The sequence below is a fragment of the Amblyomma mixtum genome, chromosome 1 (genome assembly GCF_055824585.1).
Source record: "Amblyomma mixtum isolate Tamu chromosome 1, ASM5582458v1, whole genome shotgun sequence".
NCBI lineage: Eukaryota > Metazoa > Arthropoda > Arachnida > Ixodida > Ixodidae > Amblyomma > Amblyomma mixtum.
Window position 1 is genome coordinate 60,726,726 of NC_143012.1, and position 24,461 is coordinate 60,751,186.

General features: G+C 45.8%; 2 protein-coding genes across 3 annotated transcripts in view; one reads left to right on the forward strand and one right to left on the reverse strand.

Annotated features, from left to right (window-relative positions):
* The first annotated feature begins 121 nt into the window (after positions 1–121).
* LOC149366432 (uncharacterized) overlaps positions 122–24,461 on the forward strand; it is a 36,188-nt gene continuing 11,848 nt past the window's right edge. Inside the window, exons 1-7 of one of the 2 annotated variants that reach the window (XM_089550780.1) lie at positions 122–524; positions 2,833–2,907; positions 3,777–3,885; positions 4,230–4,495; positions 10,257–10,418; positions 11,850–11,983; positions 13,164–13,321. In XM_089550780.1, coding sequence (XP_089406906.1) covers positions 243–524; positions 2,833–2,907; positions 3,777–3,885; positions 4,230–4,324 — 561 coding nt within the window. In that variant the 5' untranslated portion in view covers positions 122–242 and the 3' untranslated portion in view covers positions 4,325–4,495; positions 10,257–10,418; positions 11,850–11,983; positions 13,164–13,321. Of the gene's footprint in view, positions 525–2,832; positions 2,908–3,776; positions 3,886–4,229; positions 4,496–10,256; positions 10,419–11,849; positions 11,984–13,163; positions 13,580–24,461 lie in introns of those variants that run through there. The other variant, XM_089550775.1, reaches the window with a different exon arrangement.
* Positions 21,848–23,033, reverse strand: LOC149366433 (uncharacterized). Its single transcript, XM_089558862.1, has 3 exons — positions 22,735–23,033; positions 22,242–22,466; positions 21,848–22,162 (listed from the first exon to the last, which is right to left on the reverse strand). The coding sequence occupies exons 1-3, from the start codon at positions 22,908–22,910 to the stop codon at positions 22,036–22,038; spliced, it is 528 nt and encodes a 175-aa protein (XP_089414988.1). The 5' UTR covers positions 22,911–23,033; the 3' UTR covers positions 21,848–22,035.

A 24,461-nucleotide genomic window follows, 5' to 3' on the forward strand; every position in this document is an offset into this window, starting at 1 on the left:
AGCACTGAGAAATGCAGTAGAACAATTTAAAGTCCAGATGAGGCCACGTTTCTCCATGTATGAGGCAGTGTCGCCTTCTCGTGGTAGATGGCGCCTGCGAACGCCGACATCAAGGATGCAGAATGTTATGAGACGCTAGGTACTTCAGCGAAGCGGCACCTTGAAGCGGCCAGAGCGGTTCAAGCGGCGCTGACACTTTTTCTGTGATTTTTTGTCGCATCTTCGCCGCACGCACGATCAAAATGAATCGCCCTTGCTGTGTTGCCGGTTGCAAACCGAGGTTCGGGCGAAGTGTTGATCGTCGACACTCGCTGCCAAAAGATGAAGGCGACCGAGCTGCCTGGATTGAGCGCATCGGACTCTCCCGGTCGGACAAGCGCAAGCACCTCCGCGTCTGTGGCCGGCACTTTTCGCCCGATGACTACACGTACAACCCCGAGTTCATGAAGCAGTCAGGTGTGCCATTGAAGAAGCTGAGGCTGAAACCCAGAGCCGTGCCGACGCTGTTTCTTCCAACCACGAAGGTATATACGCATTACAATACATGGTTTATGGGATTTAACGAGAGACGGCGTAGCGAAGGGCTCCGGAAATCTCGACCACCTGGGGTTCTTTAACGTGCACTGACATCGCACAGTGCACGGGCTTCTTCGACCACCGCGGCCGGGATCGAACCCGCGTCCTTCCGGTCAGCAGCCGAGCACCATAACCACTAAGCCACCGCGGCGGCTAACATTACGATACATACTCGCGATGAAAAGAATGCATAAAGCGGCGCGCGCCACTTTTCGCATTTCTTACATTGCGATTGTACGCAGACCCCTATGTTACGAAGCACTATTATATTGTACTGACGGCTGCAACGCAAGTGTGTGCCTAACGTCCAAGCACCATGCAGGCTGGAAGTGATCACCTACGTATAAGTTAGCTAGGGTGTAGTAGTTTTGCTCTGTGTTGAAATGTCACGGAGCCTTCATTATGGCGTTGTTCCAGAAGGGAATGTGCAATGTAGCTGGGCAGGGGCATTTTTTACCCTAAGAATCGTGCACAAACCACGCACGATGCTGTGCATTGAACATTGTTCTTTTAACCTTTAATGCCGAGCATTGCTCAGGAGCAACAGCTGAATAATTTTTTTTTTTTTTCACATATTACTCCAGCTCTGATCTTTATATTGGTGTCATTTGAACTTCATTACACAAAAAAAAAATGCAGATGGCTGGTTTCACTCCTTATCGTTGAAAAGATGCAATGAATGAGGCCGCTTGATCAGCTGTCGCGTGTTGACAATCAAGGTTAGCAATTAGTTATTGGTTGCTGGACATCGTATAACCATAGATAGCTTCTTTCAGTCACTTAAGAAGAGAACAAAGCAGCTAAATGTTGCATCTACACAGCTGAGCAATGGCTGTGGAGAAACCCACTGTGCAGTTGTAAATAAATTTTTTCCTGACATGATATTTTGTTTCTTCATGCTCTGCAAGTTATTGCAAAGTTTTCAGCTGCTTAAAGAACTAGGTAATTGGGCATTAAAGGGTCAGTTCTTTTTCAGTGACCCAATGTAGTTTCTATTGGTTACTGTAGAACCTTTTGTCTTTAATGTAAATTTCCTGACTATAAGATATGCCATAGCATGAAAGTAAGGAAAAGTAACGTTATACAGACAGCAGCTAATAAAAAACAAAAAATGGACTATGAAAAAGTGTATGCCCAAGTGTGCAGTGCATTTGACTGCGAGACGCATTTTATTCCTGTACACTCCCAGTAAAAGGAAAAAGCCTGGTCTGGTAGAATTTTCTTTATTCGCGTATGTTTTTGGCAGCTTCTGAATACAGCTAATTTCTTTTCAATCTTAACAATTGCAGCCATGCAACTGCATTTTCATTATTAAATGCAGAACTGAAAATTTTCTTTATTGCTGTAGTATATAAAATCCAGCAGCTGATTTCACACTTATTTAATTTATTTTCTCTGCAAATAAGACCACGCCAATGGGCAGATTATTATCCTTGCATATTTCAGTATTTGTTTGCCTTGGGAGTTCTTGGGTGTCCTATTTTTTATCAGGCAGTGCAGTTTGTTTACTATTTTGTTTAGATTTTGTAGCCTTTGCTTTTTTAATGTGTGTGCGTGTGTGCAGAGCATAAAAATATCGCTGGGGGTTTAGCATTGCTAAGCACGAAATATCAGTTTTTTGCCGGTGGACACCTCCTCCACATACCGGAGAACATGATTGAGGTTTCCAAAGAGCCAGGGGGCCAGTTATGTGCATCTTCAATTTTTTCATTATTAATGCTAATTTACCTAATGTACAGTGGCGGCCTATGCTCCAGTGATGCGTTTCTGCAGCAGTGTTGTCAACGCTAACGCATATTCCTCTAGTGCCGTGTTTCTGCCGCAGCATTGTCCACGCCGACGCATGCAGCGTACATCTCATTGTTACTGCCTCCACATAGCTCAAAGTGCGAATATTAGTTTAATAGTAGTATTAGCGGATGAAGAAGACAATGTACAATGAACATTGCGAGAGTGTATTGCAGTTTAACACTAGGCATGTTTGGCTGCAGTGATGGCACAGTGCTGTCATGCAGTGGCCTGCAAAGCTGATCTGTTTGTGCCGCCGGGGGTTCGAATCTCGGTAGTGGATATTTGTTTTATTTTTTTTTAATTTTTATTTATTAGTTTCACTTGGGACAAACCCGTATAGACAGCAAGCATACAAACATCCCAAGATCTTGCTCGGGGTTGACCCATCGGAATACTAGTGCTCTCACATTAAAATGACCTGTTTCTGTACGGTGCTACGAGTAAGAGTTCATGACTTCCTTACAGAATCAAGCCCAACCACAGACTTTGCCAGAAAACAGTGCAACTACCAGAGCATCAGTCAGCCAGATCGGAACTCCAGTAAGTTACTGTGTGTGTTGTGAGTTGTATATTAACCTTTTAATGCAAAAAATGTTTTTTTTTTTCTATTGCTTGATGACCCGCCGCGGTGGCTCAGTGGTAAGGTGCTCGTCTACCGAGCCGGAGTACCCGGGTTCGAACCAGACCGCGGCGGCCGCGTTTCGATGGAGGCGAATGCAAGAGGCGCCCATGTGCTGTGCGATGTCAGTGCACGTTAAAGATCCCTAGGTGGTCGGAATTATTCCCGAGACCTCCACTACCGCACCTCTTTCTCTCTTTCTTCTTTCACTCCCACCCTCCTCCCTTCCCTCACGGCGCGGTTCAGGGATATGTGAGACAGATACTGCGCCATTTCCTTTCCTCAAAAACCAATTTTTCTATTGCTTGATGTGTCCCGGCTCCACTCGTTACCATTGTTGTCACAGTATGTGTGTAGCACGCAACCAAAAAGTCTTTTTATTCTTTGTGTCGCTGATAGCTGTTTCATAGCACGAAGAAAAAGCAGTGAAGTTCATGTGATGTTGCGGCCACAAGGCACACCATTCTAAATATCTATGCCTGTGCTCCCCTGCTTCCACACATGGCCGTTATGTGCCACACAATGAGTTGGCCATGTTCAAAAAAAAGTTCGCTGTGGCATACGCAAGTGCCGATAGTACTGCTTATTCTAGGGTAGTTTGAATGTCAGCTATAAGGTGAGCTGTACGAATGTCATTGCTTTGCACTGCAAGAGCATCTCGTGAGCATTTGCATGAAAGGAAATGGCGGCAGCTCTCCCACCGCATGTGTGGTGCCTCCTCAGTGATGCCAAGCTATTCAGTAGGCCATGAACTCTCAGCTTTTATGTATATGCATCTGCCTTTCTCTAGGAGCCCGTCCGGAAGTGCACGTGCTTTCCTAAAATGCGCGACGTCACAACACAGACCACAGAACCAGAGCCTGAAGCATCTTCCTTCACGAAACAGCGTCGGTGTTTTGGTAAGTAGACGACCTTGTAAAATTGGTGAGAATAGAGGATATTCAAAATTCCGCAAGTGCGCTTCCCCGCATAACAATGTTGTCCCAAACAAGATGGCTGACCATGCGTTTCCAGCTGAAACAAAGCAAGAAAGACTGGTCTTTTGTTTGATTCTTCAAAAATACGTTTCTTACATTCTATCCACACCTTTAGCGCCTGTCCTGTATCCCACGTAGTTCCTTTATAGCGAAGTCGGCCATCTTGTTTGGGGCAACATAGTTATGTGGGAAAGCGCACTTGCGGAATTTTCAATATCCCCTATTGAATGTCTGAATATGACAGTAAGCGGTGAAAATCATTGCAGCTGCGCAGGTCAACTTGAATTTGAAGTTTCTGGTCGCGGCCAAGACCCAGACCGAGCTGCCGGTTCCGGTGCCTCCCAAACCACCCAGGTGTTAGAGCACCGGTGCCTCACCACAGCAGCCAATGGGTCGTCCACTGTCCCACACACCGCAGCCACTACAGCCAGTGGGTGTGACGTTGGAGTCGGTGGAGGACAGGCTTGACAAGGGAAGCGAGCTGCGGAGTGCGACATACAGTCATGGCATTGTTTAACGCCAGTTTTGGCAGGTATGTGGACTGCATCGTCATGTTGCTTCATCACACTCTTCCGTCTTTCCTTAAAGTGCAACTGTACAGGTTTTAGAAACCGATGAGCTTAAAATTGCTGAATGTGTGAAACTTGCAGGTAAAGCACGCGAAGTCCTTTTTGGGCTAGCATTTGAAGTGGTGACGTAATCGCCGATTAAAATCGCGAAGGCCTTCAAGCTTCTCCGCAGCGCACAATGCCAAGTAGGGGTCGCATGATGACGTCATCGAAGGTATCTGTACATTTCCAACGCATAAATGCCTGCTTTGAAGGAAAAAAAACAATGCCACAGGAGGCAAAGCCCGTCGAGCGTTGTTTGACAGCGTCCAACGAGGCACGGCAGGGCGTGGCTGACGGCGGCGGTAATTTGAAATCATACCGTCCGTGAAGTCACACTGAGCTTCCCCGCACTCGTCCGATGCTTCGAGGAGAAGCGCAAAATTCAGTCGTTGATTACGTCACTATTCTAAATGCTAGGGCAAAAATGCTTGGCATGCTTCACCTACAGCCTATATAGACTTAATCCTTGAATATCGCGAAATTCTCGAAATGTGATGCAGTTGCCCTTTAAAGGGGCTCGAAAAAGGTGCAGTATTCCTGGGCTGCTGAAGGCTTCCGCTTCATGAGTATCTTCCAGCAAGACTTTTTCGAATGCATTTTGTAGAAGCTGAGTTATCTGTAGTCAAAATTTCAATGTCTTCGCTCCTTTTCCTCTTCTCTCGTCGCTTTTTGCACATTCAAAGGTCGGCCCTCTCGCGTGGGAATTCCCCAGGGGACAAAACTTCCTGACGTACTGGGCAACATTGCCGATTGGCCACGGCCATGGTAGCTGTGTGACACTTGAAAATCTAGCCAATGGCCACCTCCGAACAGAATTACAAAGGAACGTGTAAGCATGAAAATGTCGCGGGAAGGACTCGGCAACTTTTGCGCATAATTGTGGGCTCTCTGCTGCATTTTGAGGTGTATTATTTGGCTCATGTGTTCACGACAAGGAAGTGGAGTGATTGAGGGAGTTTATATACTCTCCTTCAAGCTTCTTCAAGGCCTTCAAGCTTCTCCGCAGCGCACAATGCCAAGTAGGGGTCGCATGATGACGTCATCGAAGGTATCTGTACATTTCCAACGCATAAATGCCTGCTTTGAAGGAAAAAAAACAATGCCACAGGAGGCAAAGCCCGTCGAGCGTTGTTTGACAGCGTCCAACGAGGCACGGCAGGGCGTGGCTGACGGTGGCGGTAATTTGAAATCATACCGTCCGTGAAGTCACACTGAGCTTCCCCGCACTCGTCCGATGCTTCGAGGAGAAGCGCAAAATTCAGTCGTTGATTACGTCACTATTCTAAATGCTAGGGCAAAAATGCTTGGCATGCTTCACCTACAGCCTATATAGACTTAATCCTTGAATATCGCGAAATTCTCGAAATGTGATGCAGTTGCCCTTTAAAGGGGCTCGAAAAAGGTGCAGTATTCCTGGGCTGCTGAAGGCTTCCGCTTCATGAGTGTCTTCCAGCAAGACTTTTTCGAATGCATTTTGTAGAAGCTGAGTTATCTGTAGTCAAAATTTCAATGTCTTCGCTCCTTTTCCTCTTCTCTCGTCGCTTTTTGCACATTCAAAGGTCGGCCCTCTCGCGTGGGAATTCCCCAGGGGACAAAACTTCCTGACGTACTGGGCAACATTGCCGATTGGCCACGGCCATGGTAGCTGTGTGACACTTGAAAATCTAGCCAATGGCCACCTCCGAACAGAATTACAAAGGAACGTGTAAGCATGAAAATGTCGCGGAAAGGACTCGGCAACTTTTGCGCATAATTGTGGGCTCTCTGCTGCATTTTGAGGTGTATTATTTGGCTCATGTGTTCACGACAAGGAAGCGGAGTGATTGAGGGAGTTTATATACTCTCCTCAGAAAGTGTTTCAGAGCCCCTTTGGTAGGTATGTTCTCATGAATTTTGATTTGTTTCTCTGCTTGCGCCAAGAACTCTGCACTGTATATTTAAATAACATGGCTTCAGTTTATTTATATGTAAATCTTGTTTTGTACATTTTCCTTGGTGTTTTCTCATTTGTTTTAAAATTGCATGAATCGTATGTGCTGTAGGATTGTAGACTGGTCAAGCTTTTGTCTACAACCCCTCCATCTCTATCTATAAGATGAGAAATGAATAATGCAGACGTGAGCGTGCGCTGAAATACCTGTCAATGCCATCTGGCTGCTTAGTCAAAGGCCGCAGGATCAAACCTTGACTGCAGCAGCCATGTTTCGGCAGAGGCGAAATGCAAAAGATGTCTGTGATATCTGATCTGTTATCAGTTCAAGCACCTGCTAATGATGCAGGAACGTCTTGATAGATGCTAAATAAGCAGAAGTGTCCTTCAGTAATGGTCCACTGTCGTTTTTGCCCTGGCTTCTTGCGTTCATGTCTTTCCCCAGCCACGACAGAACAGCTGGTGATAAGACTGGTATGATGTTATGATTCTGAAGCAAGCACTGGCACAGTGGCTGCAACAGAACAGAAGGGTGGCGTTTCGGAATAGCAATTCCAGTAGCTTCGTGACGTATCAGAAGCATGCCCAACCCAAGAAGCGAGAAGGTCGAGTAATATTTCAAGAGGTTTGAAAATATGGTGGCACTTATCAGGGTCCCGGAGACAAAGGAGCTGAAGTTATTCTTGAGCACAGTAGGCTGCTGCCATCTTTACCAGCTGCATGGATGCAGAAATGGGCACTGTCATTAACTGCGTGTGATCTGAAGTTCTGGAGCGGCAAGAAAATGGAAGTCGCTGATGCGCTGTCACGGCTACCATTGTCGACAGCTTCGAGTGACAACAAGCTGGAGTGGGTGGCTGTTTTTGATGCAACCCAGCTAACAGCTGAGGAAGTCGTTTGGGAAACCAAGCGAGACTCACTGCTATCACTATAGGCCATGCTGTTTTGGGATGGCCAGAGTATTAACCTGGAGAGTTGTGACCCTTATTCATATTCAGAGATCAACTGTCTGCAGAGCAAGGATGTTTGACGTGCCAAAAACCTTGCAAGCACATGTACTCTTGTTGCTACATGAAGCACTTGCGGGGGTGACTCGTTGCTGTATGAAGGTGCTCGCATAGGTATACGTTTGGTGCCCTTCCCTCGACAGAGACATAGAAGAAACTGTTGGAAATTGCCAAGTTTGTCAAAGCTGCCATCTAATGAAGTCTACAGGCCTCTGCAACCCTGGCGGTATCCAAGAAAAGTTTGACAAGGGGTTCCCGCTGACTACATCGTAAATGACAATGTAAATCTACTAGTTTTGATGGACGTGTACTCTGGATGAATTGAGGTAGTTACCATCAGATCAACAGCCGCTCAAACCCGAGAAAAACTGGTCTTACTGTTCGCAGCCTACGGCTACCCCGAAGAAATTGTTACTGACAGTGGTTCACAAGTCAGATGTCTTTGGAGAATTCATGAGGCACAGGGAATCAAATACCCAAGGAGACCTCCCTCTCATTCCGCTTTGAATTGGAGCTGCAGGGAGACTGGTAAAGATGACCATGGAAGCTCTTCTATAACAGGTTCTGAGCAATGAACACGCAGGAGTGAGGACTACAATACTAGAACGGGTGAAAAAATTCCTTTTTTTTTTATAGAAACACTTTGCATTCGTTGACATTGCGGACGCCTGCTTAGCTTTTCCCCTTGCACCTGCCCCATATCACATTGTCTCTTCTGAAGCCATGTTTTGCAGGGGACATGGCGGAGCATCTGAGACGAGACACAGAACAATATAACAACAAAAGAGAACCTGCAGAATCCTCTGTGGGCGATGAAGTCTATGTGAAGACCGCATGTGGTGAGCCTGTATCATGGAAGGAAGGTATTGTTGAGCAAGTTGTCAGCCCAGTCACAGACATGGTTAGGGTTCAAGGTCGCCTTCAGTTCACTCATGTTAATCACCTGTGGCCAAGACAAGTCACTATGTGGACTCAAGCCACCAACAGGGCGAAGTCACTAACCGTCAGGGAATGGTGAAGGGATTGATCTAGGGGGCTAAGAGGTCCCAAGAGTTCTTTTCCAGATGCCCCAAGGCATGGAAGTGAAGAAGTGCAAAGCAAGCATTCTTCTAGGTCCAACTTGGGCAACCTCACCAGAAATAAGGGAGTCCACGGACGAGCAGACCTCCCCCGTACCTACCTACAAGACTGCTACAAGACCTACCAGCAGTTGTAGGAAGAGTGAATCTGGACCTTAACAAGAACATGTCCTACCCCATGGCAGATGGAGAGCCTACCCTTGCAAGAAACCAGTCAGTAGCAGCATTACCGTGACGAAGCTCCCATATGCAACAACCTCCCAATAAATACACTACAGAAGACTTCAGGGAGGAACAGGACCTCAAGGAATAGGACTTCAGGAATAGAAAATTTAAATGAGTTTTGTTTCACTATAATATCTTATCAGCTCAAGTACTGGCTCATGACATAGGCTGTCTTGCTAAGTGTTATATAGGCAGAGAGGTCCGCTTTAGCAGAGAGGTTCATGTGTAGCTCATTGTTTTTAAGCTTTCCGAGTGTGTAACAGCTCTGCTTTCACTGAAAATGGCCTCTTTGTCATCAGAGTATGATTATCAATACAGGCCAACTTCAGTTTGTCCTTAGTGTTCCTCTAAGGATGTCTCCTGTATGCTTTGAAAGCTTTATGCATCTGTATGAGCATGCTTTGCACAGCTTTACATCGCTGTGCAGCTCAGACTGGTGTTGCCATGGAAAGGAAATGCACCAAACATAGTGGATCACTCTGCACTGTAGGCTTTGGCTGAGCAAATGTGCACATTTGTTGTCTTGGAGGAATTTGGCGCAATCTTAATTTTTGAAATTCAGTACATTAATTAGCACACTGAAGATGCCAGTATGGCTAGGCTTCTCAAGATGCATGCCTCTATTGTGTACAGCGGTTAGTGAGACTTCACATGCCCAGGTTCCACTGTTGTTTCAGAATAAGTATGGTGGATCATTTTCTGCATAAAGAAAAGTGTCAGGTCGGAATGAAACGCGAACACGCATATGTCATACATTTCTGCTTTTCAGCGAGATATTCCTTTGCAACCTATTTTCGATTATGCCTTTCAGTAGGCCCTTTACCCAGACACATGAATCAGGCTAGTTGTACACTTCAGCTGAAAGTAGGCAGGTAAAATATTTTGTTTTCTTGACATGCTCTGTTCGCGTTTCATTCCGGCCTGACTGTACAGTAGATTCCTGTTAAGATGAATACTTGGATAAGGCAAACAATATGAAAACATTTAATTGGTTTCACATAGCCTCAGTGTAAAAAAACATTTTAAGACAACCTGTTTTGCATCTTCTTCGGTTAAGACAAACCTTTGGAGCAAGCATAACCAAGTGACTCCTTGTAAAGGTTTGCAGACAGTGAACATGCTTCGCAGACACGTGCTTCAATCTTTTGAGCCTTTACGTGCTTCGCAAGTGTCTGCGAAGCACTCTGAAGGCAAGCTAGAGAAAGGAAAAAAAATTTAAGAAGGCTTCCTGGCAAGAAAACGTACCCCACAGGATAGCTTCCCCACATTCATGCTCAGCCTTGCAAGGTAGCTTCCTTGCGCATCTTGAAAAAAGGTGCGGGAAAGCGTTCTTGCAGGTGTAGTACTCTGCCTGAAAAATATAGCTGCTGTGCATTTCCAGATAGTGAACTGCCTAATAATTAAGCAAGGAGAATAAAAGCACGTGTTTTTTTGCCTGCAGGTTTTTCAGGCGCCCCATGCAAAGCTGGCAATTGAGCCTGGAGGCCTTGGTGGTGATGGCCGCTGTGACTCGCCAGGGTGCTGTGCCAAGTAACCTACCTACAGCCTGCTAGCCATGCATGTTGGCCGAATTGTCTGCACTGAGATGGTTGCAGTAAACGAGGTGAGTTTTTATCCGTGAATGCAAGGTGCAATGCAACAATGGCACAGAGTAGCTGCTTCACATGCACGAAGGTCCACGGTTCAAATTCTGGTGCCACCACACTTCTCTGCCAGTAAGGGGAGAAAAAACAGCTATTACGAAACAGAACAGCCAGGCCAAATTACAAAAAGGCATTTGATTCAGTGGAAACGTAAGCAGTGATGCAGGACATGCGTAACCAAGATAGAGAAAAGGCATGCATAAACATGCTAGAAAGGTCCCCTCGGGACTGCATAGCCACTATGGTCCTCCACAGTGATCAAATTCCAATCAGGAAGGGTCTCAGATGGTACACATTTACTTTGCTACTGTTCACTGCGTGTTTACATGAAGTATTAAAGGGCAGCTGCAGCACTTTTTTGAGAATTCCGCGATATTCAAATCTATGTAGGCTGCAGGTAAAGCATGCCACGTGTTTTTGCACTACCATTTAAAATAGTGACGTAATCGACGATTGAGTTTTGCGCTTCTCCTCAATGCACCGGAGGAGTGCAGGGAAACTCAGCGTGACGTCACGGAAAGTATGATTTCAAATTACTGCTGTCATCTGCCACACCCTGCCCTGACTTGTTAGACGCTGCCAAACAACTCTCGGCAGGGTTTGCTTTCGGTGGCGTTGGTTTTTTCCTTCAAAGCAGGCGCTTGTGCGTCGGAAATGTACCGATACCTTCGATGACGTCATCATGCGCCCCCCACTTGGTGTTGTGCGCTGCGGAGAAGCTTGAAGGGTGTTCTGATTTTAATCGGGGATTACTTCACTATTCCAAGTGCTAGCCCAAAAAAACTTCGCATGCTCTACCTGCAAGTTTCACACATTTGACCCTCTTAAGCTCGTTGATTTCTAAGGCCTATGCAGTTTCCCTTTAAGAGGGTCGGGCCCCGCTGCGGTGGCTCAGTGGTTATGGCGGTCGGCTGCTGGCACGAAAGACGCGGGTTCGATCCCGGCCGCGGCGGATGAATTTCGACAATGGCGAAATTCTAGATGCCCGTGTACTGTGCGATGTCAGTGCACGTTGAAGAACCCCAGGTGGTCGAAATTTCCGGAGCCCTCCACTACGGCGCCCCTCATAGCCTTAGTCGCTTTGGGACGTTAAACCCCAATAAACCAAACCAAGAAGGTTGGACAGGGAAGAGCTGGGGATAAAAAGTAGTAGTTGTCAGCAACCTGTGATTTGCCGATTGCATAACTCTGCTAAGAAACTCGAGGGAGGAATTGCAGCACATGCTACTGGACCCAAACATGCATACATCACTTGTATGGCTGAAATGAATGCATCCCGCCAAAGTTTGAGATTTTTTGGGGAAAGAAATTGTGTTTATTGTGCGAGTAACTGTGGTAAACTTTTACTCGTGGCATGTAAGTAAATGATGTTATCACTTCTCTTCATTCAGGAATCAGTGGCCGTCATGCACTTCAATGACAATGCCAAGTGGAGACAAGTGGAAACTCTTATAACTTCAAAAGCAAGAAGGGGGCACCTCTCAGTTTATCTGCTAAAAGAGGATAAATGAGGAGCCTACATACAGTAAGCAAACAATACGTAACTCTGCATGCATCAACAATATTGTATTCAAGAAAGCACTTTTGTGGAATTATATCCTTGACACGTAGGCTACTATATTTGCAATACAGTGAAAGCTCGTTAATTCGAACCGCGATAATTTGAACTACACTGCTTGCTCCGGCCAAGCTCCATAGAGATCTATGTATAATAAAGCCCGTTAATTCGAAAGCGAGTCGGTTCTGCTACGGATAATTCGAACTACGCACTACCGCGTCAGGGCGGCTTGGCACACAATACATGGCCAAAAAAAAACAACAAAAAAAACACCCCCGCTTAGTTAGAGGCTGCGCACGTATTAAACGGGGACAGAAGATGGAACCAGATAAAGTAATAGAAGAGTGGGTGAAGCCTAAATGGCGCCATCACTGGCACTTTGGCTCGCGGCGCCGGAGGGTAGGCTGCCAACCCTCTTTTCCTCGCAACTAAATACTCGTTAATTCGAGCCCTGTTAATTCGGAAATACAGATAAGTACTGTCGGCGCGGCCCCAACGAACGCCTATGAAAGGCTATGACTTCGGACGGGCGCTACAAATTACGTTTGAAACACTTTTTTTTTTTTGCGAGTGTTGTCCATCCTTCCACCCATCAGTCGCCAACGGAAGTACGCGGTAAGCCGCGATCATGACGCCGGCTTTTGGCATCATTCGCTGCAAAGGACGTTTGCTGCTATCGTGCGTTCCAGTGATTGAGTGGCAGTAGACGCCGTCCGCCCCAATCACCCATGGCACGATAAGGCGAACGTACTGAAAACGAGGCTGGCACAACCAGACCAGTGTTGGCACTCTGCCAAGTTCGCTTCCCTCCTTGCTAGAGCTAACGTCAAGTAAACACACCGTGATATTATCGCTGCGCAGCATCTTGGCGCACCGCCTATTACGCGAGTAAATGCGGCACGTACACCGTAATGCAAATGGTTCTTGTCAGTTTTTTCGAGGCCATTCGATAATTCGAACATCAGATAATTCGAACTTTTTTCCCGGTCCGGTGAAGTTCGAATTAATGAGCTTTTACTGTAACACCAAAGGACTCGCTACAAGTCTGTCGTTGAATGAAAATGGATGTTTTATTGAGTTATCAGCAACTTGATGAAAATTATGCAGTTCTGTGCTCAAACAACAATTTGATGCCTTTTCTTTTCAGGCTGCATTGAAAAACTTCTTGAAGGATGTGTTGGAAAGCTGCTGGGGACCGTCCTACAAAGAAAGCTTCATGAGAAATGTGCCACCGACTTTGCACCATATGGCAAGCCATTATGACAGGCCTGCAAAGCAAGACCTTATTTCTACCTGGCATTCCCGGTATTCAAAATCTACCCCACAACCACTCCCGCTTCCTTCTCTGCCATCCACTTCTCAATCCCGGCACAACTGAACCAGTATTGTGTCGCGAGACGCTCCAGGAGAACTGGTGCGAGTGTAGTTGCTCAAGATCACTCCAGCAGCTTCACCATTGTGCACGTTTTGCAGTGTGATGGGTCATGCAGCACACTTCATCGGCTCCTGTGGAGTGACAGCCGTTTACCAGTGAATTAAAATGTTACAAATTTCTTCTGGAAATGCAATACTGCTCATGTTCCACCATGACTTGCACATTGAGAGTCATATGGTGTCTATCTTCAAGCTGGCTTGTCAGATAATGCATCACATTGGGTACGAGTGGTAGTGAGAGCCACCCTAAACCACAGAGAACACAGTGGAGGAAATAAGAGTAGCAGATGCAATGCTAGAGCTCCCTGAAGCAACAATGATCAACCAATGAATAATGAGAAGTATGAGGTGTACTACTACACATCTCCAAACCTAGTCCTATGTATGGCCACTGTTTGTAAAAAAAAAAAAAGTTAATTCAGAATAACCTGTGAAAGCCAGCTCCATGAAGCGACCACAAGGCTTGAGCATGCCAAGCTTTGTGCAATTTCATGAAGGCGTCATGCAAATACAAGTCAACTTCGGTGAAGTTAAACTCATTTAAAGGGCAACTGAAATGTGTTTAGAATCTAATGGGTTCAAAAGATCCGAATGAGTGAAACATAGAGTTAAAGCCTGCAAAATCATTTTGTGCTACCATTTGAAATAGTGGCATAATCGCCGAATAAAGTGGTGTCAGCGTTCTGGTTTCTTTGCAGTGCACAGCTACGGGCGGAGGCCCTGATAATGACGTCACATATGATGGTGCTGCGTTTCTAGCAAAGAAACGGTAGTTTTATGGAAGAAAACCAATGCCATCAAAGGTGAAGCTCACGAACCAATGTTTGGCGGCATCAGATGACGCACAGCAGCGTGCAGGCGAAGGCAGCAGACATCTGAAATTTCAGTGATAATGACATCGCTACGAGTTTCCCTGCATTCTCCAACGCAGTGAGAAGCCTGAACACCATCACGATATTATTACTCTACGATTATTTCACAAATTTAAATGCTGGGGAAAAATACTTTGCATGCTTTACCTGGAAGCCTCATAGATTCGAATTCTTAAATAACCTCGAATTCTCAAAAAACGATTTCAGGTTCCTTTTAATGAGCCTGGATCAGACACCTTGGTGCAACTCTAGTCACTTCAGATTGCACACTGCTAGTGCATTACTGGCTTACAAGCGACTTCACCAACGTGCAAATCATGTCCCTTCATAGCTTTTAGCCAGGTACTTAACTGATGAAGAGATCCATGCTCTTCTGCGTGAAAGTGACACTGCTATGTTAGATTCAGATGACATCAACAGAAACTGACACAGAATGTGAAAGTGATGACAGTGAGGAGTTGCTGGCCAACACAAATGACCAGCAACGAACAGGAAAGACTGCACCCTAGTGGAGGAATGGAATGTATGCATTTTTGTCTTTCTAAAGGCACGTGAAGTCAAATAAAAGGTGATCGCTTGACAGTAGTGTTGCAACTGTGCACTTAAATCTATTTTTTCCTTCCAATCAGATTTCCTGGCTTAACCCTTTCAGGCGCTTTGTACACAATTGTGTAAGTGGCAAACTTGCAGCTTTTTCTGAGAAACTGGAGCACTTAACAGTGGTTTCATTGTTTCAGTCAAATTGAGCACCCTTCTTGTTGCAAATAAGTTGCTTTTTTGTAGCATGTAGCGAATGCAGTAAATAATATTTCACATAAGAGTGAGCTAGGTAGCACTTTGTCCGCCGTTTTTGTGCAGACAGATTTTGCCGCGAGTGAAAACATCGATTGTTTTTGCTCGGCTTCGAGCGTAGGGTGAATCTTCGAAACGCAAAGCGATTCCACGATCCCTAGGGTGTTTACATGAGACACGAGAACATTTCAATGTTACTATTTCTAAAAAATCTGACACTTTGTACGGAATTCTTCACATCGTTGTAAAAACTTACATGCTGGTCTCTTTAGTTCGAAAACAAATTCCCTTTCTTGAGGCCTGAATATACTACTTAGGTGAAAAAATGATTTAAGTCAAAACAAAAATGGCGTCTGAAAGGGTTAATGAATAGAGGAAGTGCTGAGCAGTCTGGAATGGCAGGGCTTCGACACACCACTGTTTTTCAAACACTTTCCTTAAGGTTTGTGGGAGAACTGCACCTTTCAAACACCTCAATTGCATTCAAGCAAGACGGAAGTCACGTCAACCAGATTCAAAGCAACTCGATATATGCGAGCATCTACATTGTCATGGGAATCCTGAAGCTCCCAGAAGTGAGACTTTACTGGTCTTGAATGTTCATAATCTTTGATTGCAGAGGCAACAAACAGCCCAAAATAGGCTTTTGGAGCTCGGGAGCTATGTGCGACTTAGGTTGCTCTTCCCTAGCCACCAATCATTAATTTAACTGCCACTTGCACAGTGGGCAGGTTGTGATGACAGCTCAAGGTCACGTGACTATGGTGGCCCACCTGCTTCCTAGGTTGCTCTCTGGGGACCACCTGCCAGAGTCGTGCTCGTGATTTTTCGCTCACAACGCATACTCTGGCGACACTGCCGACACTGGATTTCTTGGTTAATGGGGCTTTTAAAGGGACACTGAGGAGAAATTGAAGTTGGCCTGTATCGACAGAATGCCATCTCCGGATTACAAAAACGCCACTCACACTGACAACAAAGCTCGTGTAACGTAGAAAAGAGCGAGAACCAAAATACAGGTATCGCCGCCACAGGCCAAACTCGCAAGTACAAGCGTCATGACGTCATAGGACAAAACAGTGTTGCTAGAACCAATGGTTCTAGAAACACTAGAACACGAGAAACCATGAATCACTGAGGTGCAGCCAATGCATGTGCAAATCTCCTTGACGTCACCAGATGGCGCCACGTACCCGGCAGCTACGCGCGCACCTGCTGCATCGTGACCAATCAGCGCCTGCTCACCGGCGATAGGCGGGCTCCCGGTATTCCGCTGACGGTAACAAGGTACACGGTATGCTAAAGGTGTCTATTTGCTAGAACTTCGTTGATGACTTCGAGAACGGGATCCATCGTAACGCCGGCAAAATGCGGTGCAAACGTAAACAAAGCGCCGGTAGCGACGGCCGCAATAGCCGATAGATGCCTTCAACGTGCGGCCGGCGGTAGCTTTCTTTTAGGCTGCTGCTAGGCCGCACTGCTGGCCGCCAGAAATCACGGAGTCTGCGTTACGTCATGTGCACATCGTGTTTCACGTCATTTACTCCTGTGTCGTCATAAGAGAATCCCAAGTTTGAATCAGAGCGGCGGGAAAAACTTTTTCAACTTCGAATCCAAATTTCTTAAAAATAAATGGATCTTTCGCTGCCGGCCAAGTGGCAACAAAGCCATGAAATGCCGAACTATCGAATTTTGCTGTAAAAAAATATTAATATAGCTCTCTTCACTGTCCCTTTAAAATGCTATCACTTTAAAAGGCAACAGAGTCTAAAAGTTTGTAACTGACATGCTAAACTGTGCAACTTCGGGGCACTGCATGATGAAATGATATGCGACAGGATTGTGGTAGGAATCAGAGACCACTAGCGGTCGGAATGAATGCAGCTGAATGTGGAGCTGATGCTGGAAAAGGCTACAGCTATTGGCGCCAGTCTAAAGTAACAAGCTGCAGCTTTATACGGCTATGGTGAAGGAAAGGTGGACAGAGTCGCCAGAACTTGCAAGCCAGCTCGTTCTTCGGCTGAGAAAAAGGCATGTGTTGTCCAAGTCGAGGCCTGTACTTCCTACAGCGAACGTTCAACACCACTTCAGTAAGCTTGAAAGCACACCCCTAGACAGATGTCAAAGCTGGAGGACATCATTTCAGTGACATCATTATGGGGGCGGCCATAAGAAAACGTGTTTTTTGAAAGCTCTCAATGAAATTGAAAATTGCCACAAATTAAGCGTGTTCCCAGAAATGATAGATAAGAGAAGCTAAGAGTCAAAACTTCTGGGCATCATATCGTCACGGAAGGCAATATTGTCACACCAGATGGCAATATGCAACATAGGTCAAAACTGACTGTATTTCCTGCCCACTGATGTTGCATATAGCTCTATACAGTGCCGGTTAACAAAAGGAGTGCTATTACATATAGTGGCAAGACTGTGCGACTGAGGGGCATTTGAGGTACTTTTTACTGTTTGAGCAAAGCAACACAGGGAAATTGGATGGAAGAAATGAGGTGGCATCTACCTTCCTTGATAGAAAGAATAAATGTAAAAACAAGATTAAAGAGGCAGAGTGCCTAACTGATATTCAGCAAGTCAAGGTGGTATGGTAGTGCTAAATGACAATGGACCAGGCACATTTTTGCTAAAAGCACATAAATGCACATAAGCACTTCATTTAGGTAAACATTTATTGCGAGTCGATGTTTTGGACAGAGCCTGTCCTTTCTTAACACACACACATTTGGCAGACTAGCATGATGATACACACCAGCTCCAACACTATTGTAAGCTGGATGAAACAAACAAATGGGAACAACCCCCGTTCGGGAAAACAGGAAAAAAACAAATACTTCCTCGGACATAAAGATCAGCTTGGAAACATACCAAGCATTACAATCTTGTCAACATGATGACAAGAGGCTTGTCTGCAGAACATTTACTGCAAGGACTATGGTGTCGAAGACCAAAATGGCTCATTGAAGAAAAAAGATGCCCGAGGTAGTAAAAGTTACAAGAGTAGAAAAAAACAGTGAAGTTTCTACTAGAGCACTGCACGGGCCTCAGTCAGGCCTGAGCCCGGCCCAGGGCCGAGACATGTAACCCGAGCCCGGCCCGGGCTTGCAGCTTCAAGCCCGGGCCTGGCGCGGCCCACTAAATTATCGCTCTAGCGAGCCCGGCCCGGCCTGTGAATCCCGGAGTGAAGCCCAGCCCGGCCCGGCCCGTTTCACAGTAACACTTGAGGTATACTGCTCACTCTGAGCAAGTAGACTGCTACTAGACTGATAAGAAACTGGCTGACAAAGGTTCTGAAACCACAGTTTGGCTTGCAGAAAGTTGGTTCTTTTTATGCCAGAAGGAAGCGATTAAGAGTAGTGCTCACCAGGCCCGTCTTTTGGACAGTGATCTTGTGTAGGTGCGCAAAGATAAACTCGGAAGTTCCGAGAGCCAAACAAAAAGGGCTGCATGCACGTGTAATAGACTACTTTGCATTCCCCCATGATTTTAATCAGTTATATTTTGCCGCCCACAAAGTATAAACATTAAAGCTGCCTAGCAAGCAGTGGGATGATATTTTTTTAGTGAACGCGATCTCACAGGTAGAACTGATAGCCGAACTGGTCGCCTTTTCGGCAGAAACGAAAAGCTGGAAGGCTTGAGTATTTCACAGTGTGTGTTTGAAGACTATAAGTGTCCTAAACTAATTTGTTCTTCCCGAACGCATTTCTAATTGTGTATAGGTATGATGACGAACGATCAATGGCCAATTAAGACCGGTTGAATTTTACTGCACCGCGGTGTGAAAATAAGGAAATAAATAAGTCAATGCTTTATGGTTTATGGGGTTTAACGTCCCAAAGCAGCTCAGGCTATGAGGGATGCCGTAGTGAAGGGCTCCGGAAATTTCGACCACCTGGGGTTCTTTAACGTGCACTGACATCGCACAGTACACGGGCCTCTAGAATTTCTCCTCCAAAGAAATTCCAGCCGCCACGGCAGGGATCGAACCCGCGTCTTTCGGGTCAGCAGCCGAGCACCATAACCACTGAACCACCGCGGCGGCTAAATAAGTGAATGAATAAAGCTTAGTTTTTTTCTCAGTCCGTGCTATAACTCATAGCTCATCCATGTCGCTGCTTCAATGCCGCAGTTGTGTACTTCACTCTGCAATAGTGAATGAAAAGTCGGACACCAGCCGTTTCCGTACGGACCCAAGCCCGACCCTGGCCCTTCAACTTCCCAGCAAAACAAGTCGTGTCCCGGCCCGGGCTTTCGGTCTGGCCCGAGCCCGTGCAGTGCACTATTGTCTACAACCAATCCTTTCACAGCACCAATATCCCTAGCACTGAAAGCACAGAAACATGGAACAGGTGGATGCCTCCTCAGAGTAACGGCCTGGCTTCTTAGGTATTACAGAATGCAAGAGGGCAACGGAATCTAATGGAGACTCTCAACTCTGAACAGGCAAGATCATGAGAGCTGTTACTGCTGGAATTGGGGAAAAGGTGCGATAAAGGACATGCATAACCATATGCCCAGGCAATCAAAGATGGAAAGTTTTTCATTAGGCGGAGATATTCAGATATAAAGAAGGGTTAGTCAGGTGGAATTCTTGCAGAAATTGGACCAAGTAACAGGCGTCATCACATATTGCTCCCAAATTCTGTGGATACGCAGGCATTTGTACGGCACAACCATTATCTAACATAACGAGAATTGGGCCTAGTAGGTTGTTCATGGTGGTTCAACGCGCGTAACTTTTCGCAAAACGAGATGAAGACACAACACAAAGCGCGCAAACTTACCAATGATTTTAATGGAGGAACTGGTATTCTTTTATACACAAGACGTGAGCGTCATTAGTGACACATAAAGAAACGAGAGATCACATTGATATCATGAATCACAAGCAGATTACACTACAAAACACACTCATCGCGGTAGCCTAAGCAGGTCAACTTCTTTCTTGGACAACTACAACGGCACATTGCTGACATACCTTTCAGCACCGGCGGATTTGATTTTAAAAGCTTCTGTGATCTTTCTATTTTGTTATTGGAAAGCGAAACGATTGTGGCTCCTTCGAACATGGGCTTGCGTCCTTGCAGCGATGACAATGCGCCGCCAACTTTCCTGAATTCGTGGTGGAGTTACAGTTGTTAACATGCTCACCTTATCTAACCTTACAAGCAGGAACCCCCGCAGCACTTCCAGCTGTGAACCAATTACTACAACTATGTTTAGAAGACAACTGGCTAATAAGGCACTTGGGGGTAGCATCGAATACCAATGTTTTCATGCAAAGCCGCTTGGCTAAGAACCAGGCTAGTTTGAAAGAAAGTTCACTGCAGTCCCTGCAGACTTTACTTGACGAACGTGCAGAAAAGCAAACCTGCAAGGCACAGCAGCACAACAGACAGTTTCTTCCAAGCTTTTTGCAGGTTCTCACTTTGCTGGCGTGCTCGCATGAGCGCAGAAAAAAAGCTACATTAAAATTTACACGTGTATTCTTGAATTTTGTTTTCCATGGACCAAAATAAAACGTCCCCTGAAAGTCTCACAGCAAGAGGAGGATCAGGCTGAGTTGTCTACAGCAAGATTGCAATAATGCTCAAGAGAGAAAATAAAGGCATGCTGCACGATTAAGACGCTACAGAATGCATTTCCAAAATGAAAGAAAGCCTGCACATGGATTTAAGTAAGAGCACGTCTGGAAGAATTTCTAGAAAGGATAATGGCAAGCAAATGACGTTGCCACAGAGAATGTCACTGGGTGACGCTTCTGTCACAAGGGCTGGTACCAACAACAAAAGTGGAAGTAATGTCTAACAATCAGCCAATAACGTACACATACAACAAAGCGAGAGCTTTTACCAATTATACTGGCTGATGTAACAGGCAGTAAATGTAGAGTTTGTGAGCCGTCCCCGAGAGCATGACGGCACTGAAGAGGTATGGAGATCGAAGTGAGATCCAAAGAGCCGTTGAGGAAAATGGCTCATAGGACAATTCAAAAGGAACTATAGAAGCAGAACACAAAACCAAAACCAGTGAGAAACATCAGGCAAGTAGACAATTTTTTCTTGGCAGATGCAAACATGGGCCTTCTTGCATCTGGCTTGAGTAATGCACACCTGTTCTGACAAAGGTGGATGCCTACATTCTCAACCTTTGTAGAGAAGAGGCAAACTGTATAGTATGACAGCAAATGCAACAACTCTAACCACTGGAGAATTGTTTCTGGTAAAAAAGGAAACCTAACTCAGTGGCAGACAGAAATCAAAAATTCTTATCCTCCAACGATGATGACATTGAAGAGATGTAATTTAACAATACTGCAGATTGGGCGAGTTGGTTAACATACATCTTGCAAAATTTTAGCACGAAAAACACGGACAGAAAGAGTAGACGACACGAGCGCTCGTGTCGTCTACTCTTTCTGTTCGTGTTTTTCGCGCTAAAATTTTGCAAGACATTCAAGAGATAGCGGAGAGAACAGATGAAAAAGAAAATGCCTGACGTATGCATATTTATAAAGACAATGACAATAGCTGCAGTATGTCTCGTTTCTATGCACACGTTAGGCTGCATAAGTATGTCAGCTGCTGGTAATCTTTAAACACTCATGTCCTTCTTTTCTTCAAATTTTATGCCATTCAAGCAAGCACAAGTTACTTTCTTTGTGCATGTTGCAGCCTTGCTTCATATGTGGGAGAAAAATTAACGGGGCATGCACATGAGACTGTGCACACAATATTAAGGCCGATGTCATCATCTGGCGTTCTCTAGTTGAGATGGTTCAGGTCACTTGCCAACATTGTCAAAACAGTTCATGACAGACATAAGCAGTTGGTAGAATAAGGCAGCAAACAAGACATTAATTTAAAAATGTAATGTCCCGTGACACCAGCAGCCCATTACCCACAGTCAGTCGTCAGCAGAAGGAAATTCTCGCCGAATTTGGCAGACCACGCATGCTGGCAGCACATGTGTCGTTTCAAGTGTTTTCCATACCCAACGAACGAACAATCGTTGAGCAATGAAGCGATACGCCCTGAAAAAAAAACCAGGGATTACGGTGAGGCACAACTGCGTTTCAGGTGCGAGACAACAACAATAATAACAATCATTACTTGTGCCTCTCCTCGTCCACGTCCACGTCGCCCTCCACGTCGACGCCGTTGTCGCGCAACTCCCAGTACGCGGCCCGGAGCACTTCTGGGGTACAACACATGGCCTTGAAGGCGGGGCTGCGGGTGACACATCCGCTCCTCCGATGGGAACGAACAGCCGGAACGCCGCGGCAACACACCTCTTCGGATGGCGTGGCCATTGTTTCGCAGTAGTCGCAAGTGCACCTGCATTAGCCTTAAATGTAGTATATCTGCGGAACATGTAGGTGCGCATGTTGTAAAAGAGCGACATCTGAAAATAACGCTAACGGAAGCGCACAATCGAGTTGCTCCGCACAGCCATTACGTAGGGAAGTAACGTGACACCCTTCAAGCACTCACGCTAGCATGCGCTAGCCATTATTTACAGAGTTGTACGACTTGTAGAATTGATACAAGCGTCAAGATGCGCAGAATGTCATTATCCGTTCCGTCGAATTATTTCGTCACTTACCACTCAACATAATCGCCCTCGCTGCCGTCGGAAATGTCTGATGAGTCTGTCGTCCACGAGTCATTTTCATCATTGTCAGGATCGGGAGCCGGCACCTTGATCGGCTCAAATCTGTAAGGTTCGAGGCCCAACTCGGCGGTCCTCTGCCGAATTCGCGCTTCGAGCTCGGGGTCCATGACGCGAGAAAAACAAAGGTAGAACTTCGATAAACGGTGTAACGAACCAAACGAAGCAGAGAACAAAATAGCGCGCCTACTGACAACAAACCGAGCCTGTCGACGTCACTGATCTCCACTGGATGATGACGCCGATGACGCGCATTCAAAGTTGAAGCCACCGGAAGTAGGTGGCGTCGTCTCATTTTCTTTCACCTTGGCATTTTGTCTTTGCGTTGTTCTCGTTTTTCTCCACAGAAAAAAATTTATTGAGCGATGCTCACCATGTACGACTTGATGCGTAAATTTGTTCCTTGCGCAGGCGCTGGCTGGTTGTACATGTGTATGTGGTTTCAGCAAAATAAACCAGTTGTGAGGTGCGCTCTGTCCCGTTCTCTTCTCGCGTGTGTGTGTGCGTGTGTTTGTGCGTGCATGTGGTTTTTACCACCTTTAAATTCAAAAGTTCCTAATCTCATCCACCCGCATAACTTTCTGCCGCCCCCTGCTACGATTCCCTTAAGATCATTGGTTACCTTGCCTTAAAATTGGTAAATTGGTTTTTGAGAGAAATGGCGCAGTATCTGTCTCGCATATCTCGGTGGACACCTGAACTGCGCCATAAGGGAAGGGAGGAAGGTGCGAGCGAAAGAAGAGAGGAGGAGGTGCGGTAGTGGAGGTCTCCGGCGTAATTTAGACCACCTGGGGATCTTTAACGTGTACTGACATCGCACAGCACACGGGCGCCTTTTGCGTTCTGCCTCCATCGAAACGCGGCCGCCGCGGTCGGGTTCGAACACTCCGGGTCGGTATCGAAACACAGCACATTTTCGCGGACACCATGTTCGGTTTTCGCCCTCACAAGTCACATTGCTGTGCTCTATATACTGCCTCTCTCAAACATTCTGATTGCAATCACTACTGTATAGATTTGTGTAAAACTCTTCGACTACTTTAATCATCTTATCCAGATTGCTAATGACATTGCCCTCTTTGTCTCTTAGCGCATACATCTGGTTTTTACCCATGCCCCGTTTTCTCTTCACTGCTTTTAGGCTACCTCTGTTCTTTAGAGCATGCTCGATTTTCTCTATATATGTTAAACTTTCTTATGTTGGCTACCTTGCCCTTATTGATTAACTTAGATAGCTCTGCTAGTTTTATCCTGTCTGTGGAGTTAGACGTCATCATGCTTTGGCATTTCTTAATCAGATCTTTAGCGTGCTGAGATAGCTTGCCGGTATCCTGTCTAGCCATCCTACCACCTTCTTCTGTGGTGCACTCTGTAACGATAGCTGTGACATTATCATTCATTGTTTGAACACTATGGTCGTCTTTTTCAGTTCAAGCGGAAAATCTGTTCTGCAGTGACATCCTGAGTTCCTCTACCTTCCCTCTTAATGCTAACTCATTAGTAGCCTTCCGCTTCGCTAGTTTCCTCCGTTCCCTCTTCAAATCTATGCTAATACGAGACCTTACCATTCTGTGGTCACTACAACGGACCTTTTCGAGGACCTCCACATCCTCTACGATACCAAGTTGAGTGCACAGTATGAAGTCTATTTCATTTTTAGG